Here is a 22,409-nt window from a genome sequence, read left to right as displayed (position 1 = left end):
CGATCGGCAGAGAGTGAGTATCGGCCGATATCGATCGCCACGCAAAAACTGCGGCATTTTTACAGCTCCTTATGGGTACTGCAATTTGCTTTCCTCTGTGGTGAAACTATCAGCACTGCATTATGGAGGAAAGCGGCAGAAAGTCGCCTGGAGTTAAAGAGAGCGGGGTTGCGTTGCGTGCATGGCTTCCTTCTGCAGGTAACGGGGAGACACGCTCTGGCGGCGGTCTCGTTCAGGATCCGAAAATAAAATGTAAATATTTTGCACACTTATTCCACTTATTCCTAGTGTGCCACTGGTTACGGTGCCGCGTGCCAATGGTGGCACGCGTGCCAGGGGTTGCCGACCCCTGCACTAGAGCATGTGTTAGTGTTATTCTGCCCTGCAGAGGCTAACTGCAGTAAAATATGGTAAACTATTAGCTAGCTAACTAACTAACAGCGACGTGAATGAGGGATAGCTAATGGTGTAGCTTGTTGAATAAAGCTAATAGCTAGGTAGCGCTAGGTAGCTAGTGTTAGAAATTAAAATTCAATGTTTTATGGCATGATTTAGTCTAAAACATACCGTCAGTTTAAAAGCAGTCAGATGAAGAACTTATTACTTTTAGTATTGTGTTCACACCTTAAATGGTGTGAAAGGAGGGATTGTTAGAAATTAAAATCAATGTTAAACAGCATAATTCAGTCTAAAACATATCGTCAGTTTAAAGCTGTTTTATTGTGGAAAAGCCCGGAAGTTCTCAGGAAATCAATGCCAAGCTTTTATTTTGAAAAATCCTTTATCCGGTTAGCTTGTGACTAATGTTGCGTTTTCTGAATGTAAAGTGAAAATGACTTGGAGTGTTACACACAAACGTACGGACTTTAACACTACATCGATAGACGTTAAGATATTATTACTGCTGAATATTAAATGAAGGTCTAGTTGATCGTAGTGTTTACAGATACGTGAGAAGCTATGACGTCAGAGGGAATTTCCGTAAAATAAGAACTGTGCCGGAGCGGAACCACTAGGACTTCTAAACTAAGTATTACAGCTGTTTATAAGGTATTAAATAGAAAGTCATGACAGAGATAATGAGGAGAAAATGCTTAAGGAAGTAGGCAGAGAATATCAATGTCGAAATCATCTGTGCTCTCGCGATATCGAACCGGCAAATGAGTAGGGGGGCCACCCACTATTTGCACAGCGGGGGACAACGAGACGTGGATAAAAAGGCAGGACGAAAGATAACTCAGTCTCTTCCCTTCGCTGCAGCCTCCCTCAAGACAACACCGGCTTTGTTTCTCCATTCACCATGCTTGTTCTTTAACCACGTTACTTAATTAAACTACCCATTTGAACCTTTTCAGAGACTCCATTAGTCTCGTTATTTTAAGTTTCTTTCCTGGGAGCGAGAAGATCACAAATTATCAACATTTGGCTGACCCAGACATGTGATATCAACACTGGGAGAGAAATCGCTAGTTTCGACGGAGATTCCGCCAACCAAAAGACACACAAAGGGCCCATACACAAACGGTAAGGAGAAGCCAGTTATATCAAATTCTTCAATAGCTTATATAGAACCATTTAGATTTGTGTGTTTTGCGGCGAGCAGGACATCCTGAGAACAGCTGTTAATTTAATGTTAAATATAAATTTAAACCAAACCACGTGGCGTTGTTTTACAGCAAGCAGGGTGAGTCTATTTTCCTTTCTTTGATTCATTAACCAACTGCATGTTTTTTTAAACCAACTGCATGATTATAATGTATGTGTTTTCCAAGCCGGATATATTAATGTGCTTTTAAGCCGGTATTTATATAATCTTTAAAAAAAAAAAAAAAATAAATAAAAAAAAATAAAAATAAAATAAAATTAATAAAAAATAAATAAATAAATCCCAGATATTGTTCGGATGACATAGGATATTTGTTATCAGGAGCGAAGGTACTATTCAGTAGATTAGTGATTCATCTTTGATACATTTAAGGACTATATCCAAACTACTTATTATATTGTGTTTGACGACTTATAGATGGACTCTTGTCGTTTTGTATATTCTCAAGACAGATGGTATCTTCTTGACAGAGAAATAGATGGTATCTTTTCTCGTTATTAGCAAGTTAAAGATGGAATCTTCTTGTTAAAGAGAGTTGATGGCATCGTCTCGTTTTTAGTCTCAAGATCAGATGGAATCGTCTTGTTTCATTGTCCCAAATAAGTGAGATGGTCTCTTGTTTAATTGGTGATAAGAGTCTGTGGAAGTCTGAAGTATACTCTTTAATCATTGCGTGTGCATTACGGAAAGAAATGCGGCATTCGTGCGTTAGATAGACGATATTCTCCTAATAGTGTTTGACTGGCTTCCCATTTGGTCGCATAATAGCGTGAGAGTTGCTCAGACGACCATAGGCTAAATAGTTTTGATGGTCTCTAACTATTTTGTATTAACTTGTTTAAATTGTATAGCATATTGAGAGCGTCGTGCTGATATACTGCTCTGAAGTTTAGCCTGGAATGAGGTCTCCTTGTTGAGATCACCACCTCCAGGATTTCAACGCATCAGAGACGGCCATTCTTCTTGCAAAAAACTCTTTGTTCTGCAGGTCAGCATTTGAAATCAGTTGCCATCTTGTTTTGACCTCATGTTGACAAACAATGACATGGCAGTCGCCATTCTGTGAAATGCTAATTCAGAGGACCAGTTGTTGTCTTTTTGAAATCCATTCAGTTTCACTCACATGAGGCTAATTCAATATTCATGACCTCCATAGTGTGTAGAAAAAAAATCATTCTTCTTGAGTCAAAGTTGGAATTAGATATTCCATTTTGCTGAATCAGGTTATCTATACCGTTGGAGTTTGGTTTTTGAAGAAAAAGATTATTGTATTTTCTAAAAAGCTCAAATCTGATTTTTGAAATATTAGTCCTTGCAAAGGAGTTTTACCTGCTTATGCTTATACTGTGCGATGTGGTTTGGCTGTTTTATGCTTTGTCGATTAATCCTAAAAATTGTGTGTGCTGATGGCTGTTTTATGCTTTGTCCATTAATCCTAAAAATTGTGATTGCAAGTGTATTCGCTGGTTTAAGTTTGACTGTTTAATCATAAAGTGAATTTCTTTCCCATATCAAAAGTAGTTTTTAAGAAAATAAGCTTCTTGTTAAAAAGAAGTCCGTTTCTAGAAAAATTTAAAAGGGGGGGAAACAAAGCTGAAAAATTACAACAGCGCACTCTGCTGGTTGTACAGAATTGTGCACAAGAAATAGGGGTAAAAGGACAAACGTATAAATACAACACCAATTGATTATAATTATGCTAAGGTTTACTTTCAAGTATTATAGATGAACGCGTACTTCATCACACATAGATAGAATCACAGGTGGTTCCTGATATTAAGATAAGAAACCTTACATAAGTCTTTCAACCTAGACTGTAGAATACCTAAACACCACACAATTGAAGTAAAAACATAGTTTATGACATTAGCATAATTTCATGCACTTTGGAATACACTATACACAGTAAAGCCAGATTTTTACGAGATTTCTATTTGCATATTTCAAAGCCAAGCCACTGTACAAGGTTTAAAAAATAAATAAATAAATAAATAAAAAAAAAAATAAAAAAAAAAAACTTTTTTTTGCATATTTTTATATTTCTTTATTAATCTTAAAAAAAAAAAAAAAAAAAAAAAAATCCCAGATATTGAAGTTAGGTTCGGATGACAGGATATTTGTTATCAGGAGCGAAGGTACTATTCAGAAGATTAGTGATTCACCTTTGATACATTTAATAACTATATCCAACTACTTAAGCAATATGTCGCCAAAATACACTAAGTTAGGAGCACCCGCAGAGCCAGGGTCAACTGCAGACATCAAGGCAAAGGTACATGTCAGATCAGATGCCACAACACATGCATCAGACAGACAAAAGAACTGGAAACAGATACAGGAATTGTTTGATCAATGGCAAACAAGAGGGTTGATTCCACCAGGTGATCAACCTGGACCAACAAAAGCCCATAGAAGAGCAGTACTCGACTATGAACAGGAACAATGCCTACAACAGCTAAATGTATGGAGGGAAGCTGAACAAAGGTTTATAAGAGTTACAAGTCTAATACTCCATCTGGAATATGCCAGCCTATTGACAGACAGCATAAATGTGGTCCAAGTAGCAGACCTACCAGTGAGGGAAGACATAGCAGAAAAAACTAAAGACGCTCAAGTTATCCAAACTCCAAAGCTGTATCTAAGCCTGGCCGAAGTCCCTCCTCCCTCCCCAAATGTTGGATTTATAGAAGCATTGCAGTTCAATGGAGTCTCCACGGACAAAAGTGTCAAAGAATTGGAGTATGAAGTAAGAGTGCTAACCAGCAAATCCAAACAGCTGATGGAAGAGAACATACGATTAGAAGAAATCACAGAAGAAAGACGACGAGAAAGACAAACACAAAAGACAGAGCGGGAAGCGCTACAGATAAGACTTTTGAAGATGCAAGTAGCTGAGAAAGACATTGAGGCTTGTAGGAAGAAGACAAGGAGAAGGGAGGAGAAGCTTTCAGAGAAGGCAGGGCGAACACCTCTAACAGTTCAAACTCAGGAAGAACCAGAGAATCAAATGCAGAACCAACAAAGCGGAGGAGGAAGTTTCAGAGGAAGACGTTTCCAGAATGGTGGCTGCTACACATGTGGTCAGACGTCACATTGGTCCAATGCATGTCCCACACAACTCCAGCAACAGCAAGCACCTGTGTATCTTCCTACCCAAGTACAGCCACAAGCACCACAGTATCTTCAACAGCAAACACCTGCATATCTGCCTACCCAAGTACAGCCGCAAGCACAGGTATACCCTCCCATACAACGAAGGGGCAGAGGAGGACGTTTTCAATCAACAGAAAGAGGTTCCCAAAGTGAAGGATGCTTCAAATGTGGTCAGCTGACACATTGGTCCAGAGAGTGTCCGCAGAACATTGCATCAAACAACGGCCCTCCACAAAGTTACCCCAGGGGAGGTTTCCATGACTATAACAGAGGCAGGGGGTCTCAGGGATGGCAAAGAAGAATAGTATTTCCAAACATGAATGTGTTGAATGTTATTTAACAATAGTGAGTAGCATATTGCATTTAAATATAAATCATCCACAGATTAGTATAAGAAGATTAAAACATAGTAGAACATTTAGCAGACTATTTTTGTAATTATGAGAAGGAAAGAGATTACGAGTGATGTTGTTCCCCCACACAGAAAACTATTGTGCCCACACAGCTAGAGAGGTCAAGACAATGGTTTTCGCCCAAAAGATGAAGATGAAAGCCTAGTCCTCGCCCAAGACGGAGGGTCCTTACCAAGTCCTCCTGTTTAAATCGACTGCAGTTCAAGGGGCAGTACAGGCTACACCTGATGTGCAGCTGCTAAAAAAAAAAACAGAAACTCGATTCTGCTGTGGTGAAGTCTGGCTACAAAGGGAGGTGTTTCAATAAGATCGCTTGTCTCAAACCAGTGAAGAAGTCAACAAGAACCCAGCAGAACTAGAGAGTGACTGTTAGCGGGAGAACAGTGACAGAGTGACAGAAACTGGCACAACATTTACCAGCCACCATAGATAGACCCCGTCAGAAGACCGGGGCTGTGTTTAAAGGGGAACTTCATTTATTAAGTTGAGGTATATATGGAGTCAGATTACATTCTCTCATAAACACATTTTTATAATAGGTCTGAAGTTTCTGATTTAAGGCATGAGCTGCCAACTAAATAACATAACACTGAGCTTGGATGAAGAAGTTGTAGGGTTTTTACAACAGTTTCAAGAATCAGTCTTCATTTATTTATGTTCAAGTTAATTTGTTGATTTATAAAGTAGTGCATAAAGCAATATCTATTTTTAAGTGAGGGACATCAGCCCTTCATGTTCTTCTGCGTGCAACCCTCTGTGAGAGTAGTTCGTATTTCCCACTAGTTTAAAGACATATTATTCTGTCATGATTTGTTTGTTTAACAGTGTCAGCCAATCTCTAATACTAGAGCTATTAAGACGTATTAGCAACACCAGTGTGGTTTTTTCGCAGCAACACTGATACATAGTACCATGACAAAAGCCATTATTGAACTAACAAGAAGTAAACTATATTGTTGTACTAATGACAGATTTTTAGTCAATGTGCATTTATACCATTGGAAGACGATACATCACACAACATCTTTGTACGCCTTGTGGGTACACAGAGGATTTATATGTGTTTGCTACGACGTTATGGGTTTTCCATGTCCTATTCATAATAGAGTAATCATTGCGATATTAATTGAGCATTTTATGCTCAAAGGAGGGAAGGTCATGATTAGTCAGATAATGGATTTCGGTAACGTTGTAGTTGATAAATACTAACATGCTGTCAACAATAGGTCGCATAACAACAAAAGGTATACCAAAGCTTGGGCCTCCTCCAAGGAGGGAGTGGTCCAGTTTTAGATATTAGACAAATAGAAGTGGATGAATATGTCAGAGCTCCGAGTAATATTTTCCAAGTTTTTGTCTACACAGGCTAGGAAAGACTGCACAGATACCAGACGAGACATCAGAAGAGACTCCTGTTCGGCCAGTTGATTGGGTGAGGGTGAAAGTTCCCAAAACACAGTGGGCTGATCCCCGGTGGTCGGAACCGTGACAAGTTGTAAAGAACTTCCCACGCGCTCCGGTTTAAAGGTAAAGAAAAAGGAGCAAATTGACACCACCTCACACATTGTCACCCTTCACTGGCAACTTCCAGAAAATTATTGGAAGCTAGGACTGATTTGGCAGAGCTGGAACAAAAACAATAAATAGAAATACGATTAAGATCAACAGCTCAAGAGACGAATTGTCTTTAGATTTTTATAGATTGTACACTAAAGTGAAAACCTATTTTGTTTTTTCACCTGAAAAAGAGTCCAACGTTTTGTTTCCATTTTTGTATACGTTATTTTTGTACTCATTTACATTTTATAACTGACACAACCATGGCTAAAATGTCAAGAACAAAGCCAAAGCAATTATGGGGTCCCCTAGGGATAAGAGTCAGAATAGCATTGTTGATTGTGCTCATTACACTTGGCACCTTTCTGGTTGGATGGGGAGTACAATATCATGAAAGACATGGATCCATTAGTTCACTCGTAGAAAATGCCCACATCACTAACAAAACACCAGCTGTGTTTCAGAGACTTTCACTTATCCCCAGAGCCAAAAGATCAGTTGAGCAACAAGAGGAGGAGTTAGAAATACTCGTTCCCAAAGATGAGGAGGTTACAATCAAGATCATTCACCCCCCCTATATGCAGTTCTTGTATCAAATGATGAGATGGGTTTAAGTGATCGGAATATTTAAGTGATGGGAATTTACAATTTAGGGGAATCTCCAAATACACTGGATCCATGTTTTAGTCTGTACCAGAAACACCCCCGTTAAGACTATGGACAACCGACTGGTGACCTGAGCAAAATTATTGAAAAGTTATTACAGTAGAAACAGGGTACTAACCCACGAGGACAACTGTATGTACAAACTCTATGAACAAAATTCCCCAACAGATTGTGGCGACTGTGCACAGATGTATCCAGTCACAAAAGTTACTATTGTTCTAAGTAATAGTGAGATTTAACATATTGGAGAATATATGGAGACGTCCTTTTATAGTGTGTGAAACATGTGGTGCTTGAAACATGTAAGTATTTCAATTTATAGAAGAAAATGGTTTCCTGAAAGAGTTATTTGGAGTAGATGTGTTACAGTGGGAGAAAAAACAATGTTTAGAGATATAGTACATTTATTAGTAGACATTAATTGTGTTTAGATGGCATTTAACATTTAAAACAGATAGTATGATTAGAAGATAGAGTGGAGAAGGTTAGATTTACTTTACCTCAGTGTGTTAGAATTTCTATAGGTAATGCGTCCCGAGACCTGGACTCTCTCTCTCTCTCTCTCTGCCTGTCAGACTGCTACGACCCCTATCAGACAAAAGACCTCACTACAGGAGACTCCTCCTCCTCCTCCTCCTCCTCCATCGAACAGACAGAGAACCAGAGCTGAACCAACAACGACAAGACTGCATCCAGAACCTTCTCCACCTGCGGCATCCAGAACCAGAACAGCATGCTGACATAAAGAGGCATACTCTCATCAGTCCCTAACCCAGGACATGAAGTTCCAAGCTGAGCCACTAGATTTGGCACAAGAGCAGAGTGTGGGACATGAAAGCAGAATACGCCCTCCATACAACAGCGAAGAGACTGTAAAGAAGGAGATGAAATGCAAAGCAGTTGGGCCACTGAAAAGAGTACCAGCGAAAGGATTTAAGAGCTGATGGACTGAGGAGAAGACGGAACCAGAGGAGTTGGCATGGTCTAACAGAATGTGAGGGGGTCGTGGCTTGAGACAACAAGAGGAGGAGAAAAAGAAAACGGGAGTGAGTGAGTTTATACATAAACACACTTATTCACAAACAAACTTGAATTGACTTGATAAATACGTAAAGACAAAAAGATTTATTAGCCATGAATTAATAAATTGGTAAATTAAAATAGTAATAAAGAGGAAACTGTTAAAGTAAAATGAGGAAATAATCCTAAAACACACTGAGGGTACTGTGAGATAAAGGGGTAGACATGATGGAAATATTCACCACACTTTACACTTTAAGCAGTGAGTGTTGTGGGACTTAGGAGTAGAACATATTTTTCAATCTTTCCATCATGTAAACGAATTATTCCCTAAAAGATTTTATTCATGGGTGAATTTGGTAGAGATCTAATGTGTTACAATATTGATCTCCAGCTAAAGGGATAGTTTTAGTGACCACTCTATAAGAACAGACAAATCTGTGTTAGTTGGACAATGTTAAAGGGAGAGCTAATACCAAGCCAAATATAGTATCCCAATCTAAAGTATTGTTTTCGCCATTGTAGCATAGTTATTACCATAGGAGAACTGTTAAGGTGGAAATAACATTTGTTTGTCCAAGATGTAGAGTTTTAAAGGACACTGGGCAAAGAGCGATTGCAAATTTAATTTTGGAAAAAGCAATATAATTGGGAGTAATACATGCGGGGCCTTGGATCACTCATTGCAATGATGCATATTTTTGACAACCCATATCGTTTAGAGAGAAGGGGTCACTCAACCCACCCAGCAGTTGTTTTAAATCTTACTTGTAGCTTCACAGGGAGCGCACGGCACCAAATTATGAGTTTAAAAGACAAGCGCCACCACCTCCTGATGGTCATCCATTTAATCAGGGATGACCTGAAATTTAGAGATGTTATTTAAAGTAGAAACATATCCGCCATAAGTGAAAATTCCTAAATTGAACTACAAACCATGGATGAAATAACTACTGTTTTTAAAATCCTTGATAGAGGAGGGAGTAACTGTTACATGCTCGGACACCCAAGGTTCCACACACTGTTAAAGGGGTTAGCATAGTTCTTTAAACAGACTAGAATTGAAGATAAATTAGTGAAATGAGTTATTGATATTCCACCGGTTTTCACACCATTTAAGGAACTTTATCACTGCATTAGAACGGACCACCCAAAGGTACTGAAGTAGGAACCATAAGTGATGAAATTCTCCAATTGTTGTAACTGACCAAAATCTTCTCCCAGAAATGACTGTCTGAAATGCCGTATCCCAGAGTAGATGTTTGATGGTATCATGGAACTAAACCCTTGTATGCAGTCTTGCTACAGGATTAGACTGGGACCTGTGCACTTGTACAGCCAGTGATGTTTTATATGCAGTACCAATGACAGTGGGGCAGTTAATCAACATGGCGAAACGCCCCAAAACCAGTAGGGCTAAGAGACCAGTCAAAGGAGGGAGTTTAGGCTCGACAGTGTACAAGGATAGCATAGGGGTGCCCAGGGGAGTGCTAGATGTTGGAGTTGCATTCCATGTACCCGCACCCTAACGTACCGATTGATCACCACGGCCTTTTCTAGAGAACATATTACTTTCATACTTTAAAAAGTATGAAAGGGGGGAGGGTAAATATCTCATAAGGGAACAGTTTCAATTGCTAGCAGAACAAGACGACTCAACCCATATACAGATATTGATGAAAATGAAGACAGTGTGTAAATGATGTTAAATGATATGGATGATAAATGATGAGATTGTTCAAAGAATGTCCAAATCATGTGATATTTCAAATGATGAAATATATTTCAAATGATGAAATCATTAGAATGAAGAACCAGCTACAAAGTGGTATTACTTTGCACTATTCAAAAAAGGTTTCTAACTTTTATGTTTTATACTGTTATTAGTGATGCGATTTTTAAATAGTATGTTTTTATACTTTGTAAAACAAGTGCCTTAACACTGAATGTGGTATGGGAACGGTTTCTGTGAAAGGAGGGAGTAAGAAATGTTCTAATACCACAAGTTGCTGCTATTTTAAAAAGTGATATTGAATGTTAAAACTAAAAGTTATGCACAAGGGAAAACTTTTACACCAGAAGACCAACCAATGTATTGTTTGTATTTTTGATGACGGTTATTTGAACCATTCCATTTTGATAGTATGTTTTTGATATGAGTTATGTACTATGCAAAGTTCAGATGAAGAACTCATTGATTTCAGTATTGTGTTCACACCTTAAAAGGTGTGAAAGGAGGGATTGTTAGAAATTAAAATTCAATGTTTTATGGCATGATTTAGTCTAAAACATACCGTCAGTTTAAAAGCAGTCAGATGAAGAACTTATTACTTTTAGTATTGTGTTCACACCTTAAATGGTGTGAAAGGAGGGATTGTTAGAAATTAAAATCAATGTTAAACAGCATAATTCAGTCTAAAACATATCGTCAGTTTAAAGCTGTTTTATTGTGGAAAAGCCCGGAAGTTCTCAGGAAATCAATGCCAAGCTTTTATTTTGAAAAATCCTTTATCCGGTTAGCTTGTGACTAATGTTGCGTTTTCTGAATGTAAAGTGAAAATGACTTGGAGTGTTACACACAAACGTACGGACTTTAACACTACATCGATAGACGTTAAGATATTATTACTGCTGAATATTAAATGAAGGTCTAGTTGATCGTAGTGTTTACAGATACGTGAGAAGCTATGACGTCAGAGGGAATTTCCGTAAAATAAGAACTGTGCCGGAGCGGAACCACTAGGACTTCTAAACTAAGTATTACAGCTGTTTATAAGGTATTAAATAGAAAGTCATGACAGAGATAATGAGGAGAAAATGCTTAAGGAAGTAGGCAGAGAATATCAATGTCGAAATCATCTGTGCTCTCGCGATATCGAACCGGCAAATGAGTAGGGGGCCACCCACTATTTGCACAGCGGGGGACAACGAGACGTGGATAAAAAGGCAGGACGAAAGATAACTCAGTCTCTTCCCTTCGCTGCAGCCTCCCTCAAGACAACACCGGCTTTGTCTCTCCATTCACCATGCTTGTTCTTTAACCACGTTACTTAATTAAACTACCCATTTGAACCTTTTCAGAGACTCCATTAGTCTCGTTATTTTAAGTTTCTTTCCTGGGAGCGAGAAGATCACAAATTATCAACACTAGCTAGCTGTACAGCTGCAGTGCATTTTTTGCGACAAAGTTGAGATCAAAGATGGTCATCGTAAAACTGAGAGACCTGAATACTTCCCATCTTATAAGAACAAAGAAAATGCATGGGAGCAAATCGAATCACGGACTGAGAAAATGGGTCTAGTTCGACTTCAAAGACAAATGAAGGGCAAAGACCTCTTTGCTTATGAGGCTAAACACCATCAGTCATGCTTTAAATCTTTCACAGCATTCACCAACTACGAGCGCAGCAGTATTCTTAAAACAGGAGCTAAGGATACTAACCAAGCTTTCATTTCAGCCTCCCATGAAAAGGCATTTGTTTCAGTACTGGAACACATTGGAACTCATGTAGTCCAGCAAAATGAGGTCCTACAGCTATCTTCCTTGCCCTTGCTGTATTTGGAAGAGCTGAAATTGAATGGGTACGAGAACACAAATTATTGCTCAGAGAAACTCCTGAAACGGCTACAGAAAGATCCAGTCAAGGAGCATATCCAGTTTACGAGAGTTGACCACGACAATGCTGATGCCATTTCTTTCTGGCTTGTGTTCAGCTTGAAAATCACGGTTTCTAATGCCGTTGCACAAGCTTACACTCTCGGAACCATAGACAAGTACAAAAACCTTCATAACACTCAAGGGGACGGGTAATAACCGGAAAATCATGACGTGGGACCTTCAAGGAATTTTCGGCCATCTTGGACGCCATCTTGAAAATTAGACCTTTGTAGTGGTCAGATTTTGGTAGACTTTTAGTATGTTATTAAGTACACCTGATACTACAATAATCCATTGAGAAACCTTTTGTTGCAATTTGTGACCCGCTCTATCGAAATCAGTCGGAAGTCGCAACGGCTCATTTAAAAAATAAATGTGGATTTGTGTAAAAAAATAGTTTTTCGGGGTTCGAGTGTTTTGTTTGATTTTAAACAAACAAAGTCTTGGCTTTCAGAATATGAAACTTTTATTTCCAAAATCACACGATAAATACATTTTTGAAGCTTGTAAAGGGAAGATGAAAGCTCTCACTCGCCACTCTGCTGTTCCACAGCGCTGCTTCCCCTCCCTCCGGCTGAAATTATGAATGTAAGGCATATAGTAATCATAGATAACACGGCAGGGTCCGTTACAGTTTGTTTTCATTTGATTTCAATTAAACAAAGTCTTGGCTTTCAGAATATTAAACTTGTTTCGGCAAATTCAGATGATAAATACAACTTTGAAGCGTGTAACGGCATAATTACAAGCGGAGAACGGAGTAACTTGACGTCACAGCAGGCATAACAACAGCTGGTGTTTCTCGTGAGTGTTTTCCCCAGGAAACAAATACAATACACACAAATGCAAAATTACACAAACACACACACACACTCGCGAGCTTCCCCCAGACCAGTAATCCAAACGAAAATATCTTCCCTCCGTAGTATTTTGATCATTTGCTCCTCTAATAATCAATCAGATCGATGGATTCCAGAGAAGAGGAAACTTTGAAGGCCTTTTTCTCAAAATGATGACTCGGTGACAGTCATTATATAATGTGACATATTTCGCTTAATATTTGGAGTACAACAACAATCCTGATATCATTAGAAAGCTAGGAATCTCCTCTTTCCAACAGTGTATACAACTCAAAATGTGTCTTCGGGTCAATGCGACTGATTTCGATGGAGCAGGTCACATTTGTTTGGGGTCAAACCATATTTGCAGCTGACTCCACAGTTCTGTGAGAGAAATGCTCAACAGTTAATGAAAACACCTTGGCCTTGAAAAGGAACTTCTCTGAAGCGTGTTTGGTTCCAAACTCTAGTTTAGAAAAAGGCAGTTCAGAGAGTTTTAATGTGTAAGTGTACGTTGAAACTTAATCCATGGTAAGCAGAAAGAAAATAACCAAGACAAACCATTACATGTTATCATGCTTTAATTCAATATAATCAAATCAGTAGAATACAGAAATAAATAATTTGTAACCAAATTCCATACTTATCTGTAGAGGTATTCAAAATATGACTATAAATAGGAACAAAACATCATCACTTTACTATATATCAAAAACAAGAAGAAAAGGTCACAATGGTTCCTTGCAGAAACAGTGGCATTACACATACTGTAGCTTATACCTTACTGATAAGCAGTGCGGGACATTGCATTTTTACAGTGAAGAACGTTTTGGTAAGTCAGTTCCAATAACAATGCATCAGTAGTTCACAGTGTTGACGGTTATGTGGGTGTTGTATCAAGCAAAAATATACAAATAGTTCCACATACATTCAATTAAAAATCAGAAATATACAAAATGGAGTGTACATTTGTCTCATTCCAGCAAATGGTCCATGTTACAAAAATAACAATATTTAGTACCTAACAAGAGGTACTGCAGACCTTACATATGGTAACACATCTGTAGTAGATGCAGCTTTGACAGGTATAGTTTGAGATGCAGCATCAGATCACAGGCTTTGATAGTGGATGTGATGTCGCCACGGTTACAGGTTGGTTGTCTCTCCTGGGATGGCTTTGGTGTCCAGGTAGCTGATGAGATTCTTCACCCAGGGGGCTGAAGGACGGACACACAGCTGACGTGGACCTGCCACTGTCCTTAACCTGCACACACACAGAGACCCTCAGTGACTCCATGCTGAGGAGGTGTATTCAGGCAGAGTACTGAGGTGACTGGGCGGTTCTAGTGGGGCCAACAGGGTCCAGCACCCCTGTAACACTGTGCTTGGACCCCCCCGTGGCCCCCCTCCAAAGGAATACATCTATGATAATGCAATCTGTGATAGTGTTGCAGCCAATACTGTGCTGTAATCTGGGGCTAAAATAACAGGAATGGTTTTATTTTCAGCAGTGAAATTAAATAAATTGAAACTAAGTTACTAAAACAAATTCTGTGTCTAAAACAAATACCAACAAATATTAAGAAATTAAAATATAACAACGTTTGGCTGCATAAATAAAGTATTTATTAACCCAAGCTTCATTTAGGTTAATGGTAAAGTAAGTATCTAGACTAAAACTGGACTGACTTTATCCTGAACTGAGAAAGTTTCCTGAGGTGCTGTGTTGGTGCAGTATTGTGGTGTAGTATTGTACTTACAGGACGGCAGGGTTGGGGCAGCGCTGGCTGGTCCTGACGTAGCCGATCACTCGGCCTCTGGGAACCTCTCTCTCATTGAACTTAAAGCAGCATCTCCTCGGGCCAGCACCACGCAAACCTACACACAAACACACAGTCAGATTCAGTTCCTTTTGTATGTTGGCTTTTATTTCCTTCCTAAAGCTCAATCTGATACTGCTTTTTGTTTAACAGGTTGTGACATTGCTCAGTTGTTCCATTGTCAAATGGGGAAACTCTTGTGTTACTCTGGCTTTCCATTTAATAAAGTGAACTGTTATAATGGAAATACACATTTTAATAAATGTAGGTTTAGCTTCAACAAGTCCTTAGTGTTTTTGATGCTGGAACCTTTAAATCTCAGTTTCTCAATCTTTGACATTGGATAATAAATATTTTCAGGCCACTCAGAAATCAGCGACAAGAAATATGACCTAAAAGGTCGTAGTAGTAGGTTTACACATAATATTCTTTGGTGTATAACTCTGCATACATTTACACAGTTAAAGGAATTCAGTTGGACACAAAAGAGCAAATACAGAACTACAAGACAATTATTTAAAATTAAAATAATGAAATGTTTAAAAAAGGTATAAATATACAACAAATATACCAAAAAGTAAATACAAGTAAAGTACACAGTAAATGACACATTTCTTTGGCAAATAAAATATGTGCAGATTATGGTCATTTAAAGTGGGAGAGCTGTGCAATTTAATTATTTATTTTGTAAGAGGAATGCCTCACTTAATGTGCCTTATTGTAAAAATAATAAAAGAAAATATGTTAGAAATGAACAAAAACAACTTTAACTGATCAGACTGAATGACTTATATATATTGCTATCAAACCAAAATCATAAACATTTAAAATAAGATTATTTTCCTTCACTGGTGGAATGTGTTATGTGGAAGCCTCCCTTACCTTCAGTCAGAGTGAAGACAGCCAGCATCAGCACACACACACACAGAGCGAGACGAGGAGCAGCCATCCTGAACAGTGTGTGTTCTCTAGGTATTAGTGTGTGAAAGTCTTAGTTGAGCCTGTTCTCTCTGCTGTGTGATCACTCTCCATCTGCGCCAACATTTATAGTGGAGGAGAAGCCTGGGGGGAAGACCCCAGCTTCATGGGATTTCACCGTCATGTGTCAGTATCTCTTATCAAACCGAGGGGGGGGGGGGGGGGGGGTTTCCAGGCGCTTCTTGCATATGTGTTTATATTTAGTCCATTGAACTTCCCTTAATCAATACCATTCTCTGACGAAACCTGTTTTCCAATGAAGAAGTACTTTCCTCTTCAGCGTGGTTTCCCTGTGCATCACACCGACCAAACTAATGTGGCCAACATTATTGTTGTTATAGTTTAGGACTGGAAAGGCACTAAAATAAATGACATGTTGAGATGGATGGATAAGTGTCCTTGAACATGATCAACAAGTGGCTTTAGATTGTGTGCAGTGAATAAAGCTGTAAATACAACATTGTCATCAAAGCCAGCTCTCAATGTATTTAGAGTTGAGTTTCTTTTCAGATGTTAAAGTGCAATATTAAATCACCTTTTAGCTGTTCTTCATGTTACACCAACTCCTGAGGGAATATGTTGAGCAATTAAAGGCTCTATGTTTATGAGCTTGATGATCACTTTGTTTGAGTTTATCAGAGCTTTTTGTTGCATCCGGAAAAGATGGAAAGGGTGGGAAGACTGAATAATAATAGTTAGTCTAGTGGGTAGAAGGGGGTATCATGCACCCCCCTGAAATATACTTCGAATCAGCTTTTCTAGATTGGAAAAATTGTGTAGAAAACGATTAGCTATGTTAAAAAGTTGGCAAATTGTCCCACGTATATTTTTTCCCCAAATTAATGTTTATTTACCCTAAAAATCGAGTTTCACTCTTTTTACACCTATACTATATCTACACTATATCTCAGCCATTATTGCAGATAACTGAACAAATAAGGTATCCAGATCCATGTTTTGAGGGTCAAGGAACACAATACAACTATTCTTAAAGTGATCACATGTGTCTGTGGCATGCTATTATGCTAATTAGTGCCACCATTACAAGAAAATTGCATTTAAAGGTCCCATGTCATGCTTTTCCGGTTATTACCCGTCCCCTTGTGTGTTATGAAGGTTTTTCTGCATGTAAACGGTCTGCAAAGTCACAAACCCTCAAAGTACACCCTGTAGCGAGTAAAACTCTAACACAGAAAATACCTGTCTATGCTGCCCCAGAACGCCTCGTTGGAGATTTCTCTTTTTCCATTGTTTTCTTCCTGGGTACAGTGACGTGCCCATACCCAAATGGACCAATCCGCGGACTTCCTCACACACACACACTCAATCTTTTCTCAGCTGCAGCTCCGCCGATTTCTTTTCCCTGAGACGGCGGGATTCTTTTCCTGTGAGTCGGTGTGTGAGCACACTCACAAACTCCCATTAGGGATATATAGTTTTATTGTGATCTTTGACCATCAAAACATGGGTCAAGACACATGATCTTTTCATTTATCTGCAATATTGGCTGAGATATAGTGAAAAGTGTGAAAATTCCGTTTTTGGTAATGGTGGCACTAATTTACATAACAAATACATGTGGGACATCCAGACAACATTTTAACATAGCTCATCATTTTCTACCAGTGACGTGCGGTGAGGTTCATGGCTGGTGAGGCACTGACTCACTGAGTCAGATTTACAAATATTATATTTTGACCTTAATCGAAATATTTGGTTATTTTCAAAAGCTTTTTTAGTCTGATGCTTCGATTAATTTTAAACAGACCGTTCAACAAAAGGATACCCCAAATCTAAATATTGGATTGTTCTTTCTTAGTAAGATCCCATTTTCATTACAAATGTGGTCTTACCTTGACTTGAAAATGAAGTCCATGCTATCCTTCTGGACAACAATCTCTGTTACTTTTTTGTAAAAGTCCTCCTTATCTTCCTGTAGTTTCAAAAGTCTAGTTTGTTGTTTGCGTCTACCGTCTCTGCGTAGAATAACAGTAGCAACAAGAACCTGTGGGCTCACGTGCGCCCCCTTCAGTGCGACAGAGGTTATGGCTGCCTCCCCTGGTGCTTTCTCATTGCCGTTGTACGATGAGACCAGCGGGCCTAAATATCATATATACGTGAAATAAGTTATTTAGAGACTATGGATGGCGAGGATAAATGTAATAAAGGGATCTACAAACATTACATTGGTGACCTACAGTGAGATGGTAACAGGCATGCGCTTAGGGCCTGCTTTCCAGACAGTTTCTGTGGGGTGACGCATTCTGAGGTGAGGCAGATCTCATCTGTGCCTCACCTTACCCCACAGTAACTGGCTTGAGCGCGCTCACAAAATAAGTGCCCGCGCTGAATTAGTGCCCGCGCTCCAGCCAGTTTCTGTGGGGTGACGCATTCTGAGGTGAGGCAGATCTCATCTGTGCCTCACCTTACCCCACAGTAACTGGCTTGAGCGCGCTCACAAAATAAGTGCCCGCGCTAAATTAGTGCCCGTGCTCCAGCAAGTTACTGTGGGCTTACGAGAGGCAGAGCTCGTCCCTGCCTCACTTCTCATCGCTCCCGTAGCGGAGCTCGGCAAATTTGCTGATTTTGACTGTAAAAAGGGATTGGAATCAAACATAAATCACACTTACAACACAGATCAGTGGAGACATTTTATTATTATTACTATTTAGTTTTTCTTTAGTTGTTTTTCCGTTACATTGGAGTATGACAGGTGAGGCTCTGCCTCCCCTGCCTCCCCTGACTTCACGTCGCTGTTTTCTACATACTTTTTCCATTTAGGAAACACTGATTATAAGTATATTTCTGTGTCGGTACAAAATACACCCTTCTTGGTACAAGACTAAAATGCAATTTTCTTGTAATGGCGGCACTAATTAGCATAATAGCTTGCCACAGACACATGTGATCACTTTAAGAATAGTTTCATTGTGTTCCTTGACCCTCAAAACATGGATCTGGATACCTTATTTGTTCAGTTATCTGCAATAATGGCTGAGATATAGTGAAAGGTGTAAAAAGAGTGAAACTCGATTTTTAGGGTAAATAAACACTAATTTGGGAAAAATATATACGTGGGACAATTTGCCAACTTTTTAACATAGCTAATCGTTTTTCTACACAATTTTTCCAATCTAGAAAAGCTGATTAGAAGTATATTTCAGGGGGGTGCATGATACCCCCTTCTACCCACCCAACTAAGTACATTTACTGGTAGAACCTAAAAAGCCACCTCGTGTCTCTCACCTGTGGTCATGAAAGATGCGCCATAACCGAAAGAAAAAGATTGCGGATACAAGTAGCCGAAAAGGGTTTTCTTCAGAGTGTCATCTCCCTTAGGGATAAAGTGAGAAGTTCAATCATCCGGGAGGGATTCGGAGCAGAACCGATTTTCCTTTGACCTTTGAGTCGCAAGTAGCCAGGTGATGTGGTTCGGGCACCTGGTCAGGATGTACCTGGGCGCCTCCTTAGGGAGGTGTTCCAGGCACGTCCAGCTGAGAGGAGACCGAGGGCCAGACCCAGGACCAGGGGGAAGGGATTATAGTTCCATGCTGGCCTGGGGGGGGCTTGGAATCCCCCAGTCAAAGCTGGTTGATGTGGCCAGGGGAAATGGAAGTTTGGGGCCCTCTGCTGGAACTACTATCTCCGCACCCAGACACAGTAAGCGGTAAAAGATGGATGTCTGGATGAATACCTAAAGCAAAAAAGCGATCACTTTCAATTTAAAAGTAGTCTTTTGATCTATTCTTCAAACAGAAGGTAATCAGTGCAACTTCAATTGATTTCATTCTGTACACTTGGGACAGTGAAACAAGCTGAAGACATAATATTTTCAATACTATTACTGTATGAAGTTGTTTTTTTCTCTGACGTGGACTATTTACACATCCAGCAAACACAAAGCAACACAAAGCGTTCACTTAAGGTTGTGTTTCTGGAAAGCTTGATTGTAAATGTCTGGCTCTGTTGTCTAGCAGTTAGATGTTAGCTCCGCTGGGCTTGACTGTTTGGTGCTGGGCAGGTAGAGTACAGTGAGCTTTTTCACTAGAAACAACTGCATGCTGCTGCTGAAACATGTTAATGGGAGCGGCAAGGCTGAACCCAAACAATAAAACCAAACAAAAGGTATAACGCTTGGTAGGTCTGCTGAGTTACATAATACTTGCTGGGTTTTTCTCTATTATAATCACTGTACAATTAACTTGTCATCAATTCTACTGGGAGTTATTTGGAAATAAAACAAAGCCCCCTGAAATATTTCTGTGTTATGATCTTGTGTTAGTCATACATATCTGCAAGGACTTTAGTTTCGGTGTAAGGGGAGTTTTTACGCTTCACAAAGCACCCTATGTAAATCTCTAATGCTAGACCTTTCCCTCTGTTCATAAAAAGCAGAAGGACCTCTAAACATCTTCTTTCACTTCTTCATATGTAGTCCTTTAAAAGAGAAAAACAAAGGGTTCCTTTTTTGGTTGACCTTAATGTTGTTTTAAATAGCGGCCTCATATGAATGCCTTAGACCCAGTGATATTTCATACGTGATGTGCATGATACATGATATTTATACCTCAGTAAAACTATGGTCAACCAGTGCTTCAACTAACCACAAGTCAGTGGTACAAATATAACAATCACTTTTAGTTGTTGAAATAAATAGTTGTCTAAAGTATGAAATGAAAATGAACCGAGAATGCACAGAGCTAAAAAGAAAACGACACAAAGACACATATAAAGAGAGAAACGTATTTGTTTTAAAAAAGCAGAAGAAAACAAGCAGTTTGTTGAAGAAGCTAAGAAAGAGAAAAGCATCGATTTCATAATCATTACAGAAATGACCGTATTGAACAAAAAAATAAATCAAGTAGAAAAAGATCAATAAAAAAAAAACATGAATAGAAACAAATCATAGAAAATCTAAACCAGAAAAAGTATAGCAAAGTGATGCATCACAATACATGTTAGTACTTATGTTTAATATCCATAGCCACAGCTCCTTCAGGTTAACCTGCTGTGAGCTGTGTTTGGGTCTGTGTGGCGCCTGTTGAGGCTAAGAAATCATTTAAATGCTAGGACTGCTTCACTCTGGTTGCTTGATTGTCTCTAGCAACAGTATCATGAGGCAGAGGTGATTTCTGCTCCCCAAATAACAATGAAACACTATACCTCTGTGGAAAAGCCCTGATCCATAATATACTATCACCATAGTCTACATAATGGCTTTATAATAGAACTAACACATTTCACTCAACAATCACGTTTGAAGTATTTGTAACTGGCAATCTTTGTATGACATTAGGCGAGGGTAAAGTAGCAAAAGACATGATTTACTTAAACGGTGAGAACGAAACGAGGCCATGCCTCATTATGCTATGGTGGTTGTTATTGATGTGCGTCTGACGTTGTTTGTAATGTTCCTGCCTTTTCACCTTTAATTTTCCTTTTAAATGTTCCAGTTCTGCTCAAAGAGATAAGACATTAAGCATTCCCTTAGCCTTTAGAGAATTCCACCATCTTTATCATGGATGCCACATATTACTTTTATAGTGGTCATTTTACTCAATTAATAATTTGTAATAAACTGCACAATGACATATCCCTTAATATTTAATTGGGGAAATTGACTATTTGTAATGTAAAAGAGGTTGCACGACTGATTACCCTCGGTGCGTTTTAGCATCTCCCAGCACATTTCTTTAACTCAAAATGTACTGATTTGGTTCTGTCTAGCTCTCATCAATGTAGCTCAGCATCACATACAACTGATTTCAGTGAAATAACATCAGATTAACCCACTACATATACAGCACCAGACAGGAGACAGCTAGTGAAGATTAGCTGGTCAAAGTCAAAGTCAACTTTAATGTCAATCTTTCAGTTTGTGTGTACAGACGTGAAATGACGTTTCCAACAACAAACATTAGCTAATGAACATTAGCTGGTAAACATTAACTAGTGAACATTAGCTGGTAAACATGAACTAGTGAACATTAGCTGGTAAACATGAACTAGTTAACATTAGCTAGTGAACATTAGCTAGTTAACATTAGCTAGTGAACTTAGCTAGTAGACATTAGCTAGTAGACATTAGCTAGTGAACATGAGCTAGTACACATTAGTTAGTGGACATTAGTTGGTAAACATTAGCTGGTGAACAGTAGCTACAATAAGACCACCCTTATAAAGGATTCATAAAGGGTTTATAATTAGGTTATGAATTAGGTTGTAAACACTTTATTAATCATTAAGAACCATTTATAAACCAGTTCTAACATAGTTTTCATACATCAATACATACATCAATATAAGGCTTAGCAGTACAGATAAATGTGGGCTCACTATTTGGCAAGCAACCGGTCACAGTTGCCCTGTTTATCTCATGTCTTATAAAAGCTTATTAATGATTTATAAAGTGTTCACAACCTAATTAATAAATGAATTACAAAATATTCATAAACCCTTAATAAGGGTAGTCTTATTGTAAAGTGGTACCGACATTAGCTAGTGAGTATTAGCTAGTAAACAAACAGAAATTGAACATTCGCTAGCGGAGCATTTAGCATTTAAGAAACAACTATTTTCTTGGATCCGCCACTGCAGCTTGAATGGAGGAATCTCACTTGGGTTTTGTTACTTTACTACACCTAGCTAACACATTTTCATCATAGTTATCATTAGGAAGATTGCCTTCAACCTTGGGAG

General features: G+C 38.9%; 1 protein-coding gene across 1 annotated transcript; it reads right to left on the bottom strand.

The window, feature by feature from the left end:
* Positions 1–13,475: 13,475 nt before the first annotated feature.
* Positions 13,476–15,861, bottom strand: LOC117475830 (monocyte chemotactic protein 1B-like). Its single transcript, XM_034122204.1, has 3 exons — positions 15,615–15,861; positions 14,673–14,790; positions 13,476–14,176 (listed from the first exon to the last, which is right to left on the bottom strand). Exons 1-3 carry the CDS (start codon positions 15,679–15,681, stop codon positions 14,059–14,061), a joined length of 303 nt encoding a protein of 100 aa, XP_033978095.1. The 5' UTR covers positions 15,682–15,861; the 3' UTR covers positions 13,476–14,058.
* Positions 15,862–22,409: the final 6,548 nt, after the last annotated feature.

Source organism: Trematomus bernacchii, unplaced genomic scaffold (assembly GCF_902827165.1).
Source record: "Trematomus bernacchii unplaced genomic scaffold, fTreBer1.1, whole genome shotgun sequence".
In the NCBI taxonomy this organism is placed as follows: domain Eukaryota; kingdom Metazoa; phylum Chordata; class Actinopteri; order Perciformes; family Nototheniidae; genus Trematomus; species Trematomus bernacchii.
This window is presented reverse-complemented; position numbering and strand designations above follow the sequence as displayed.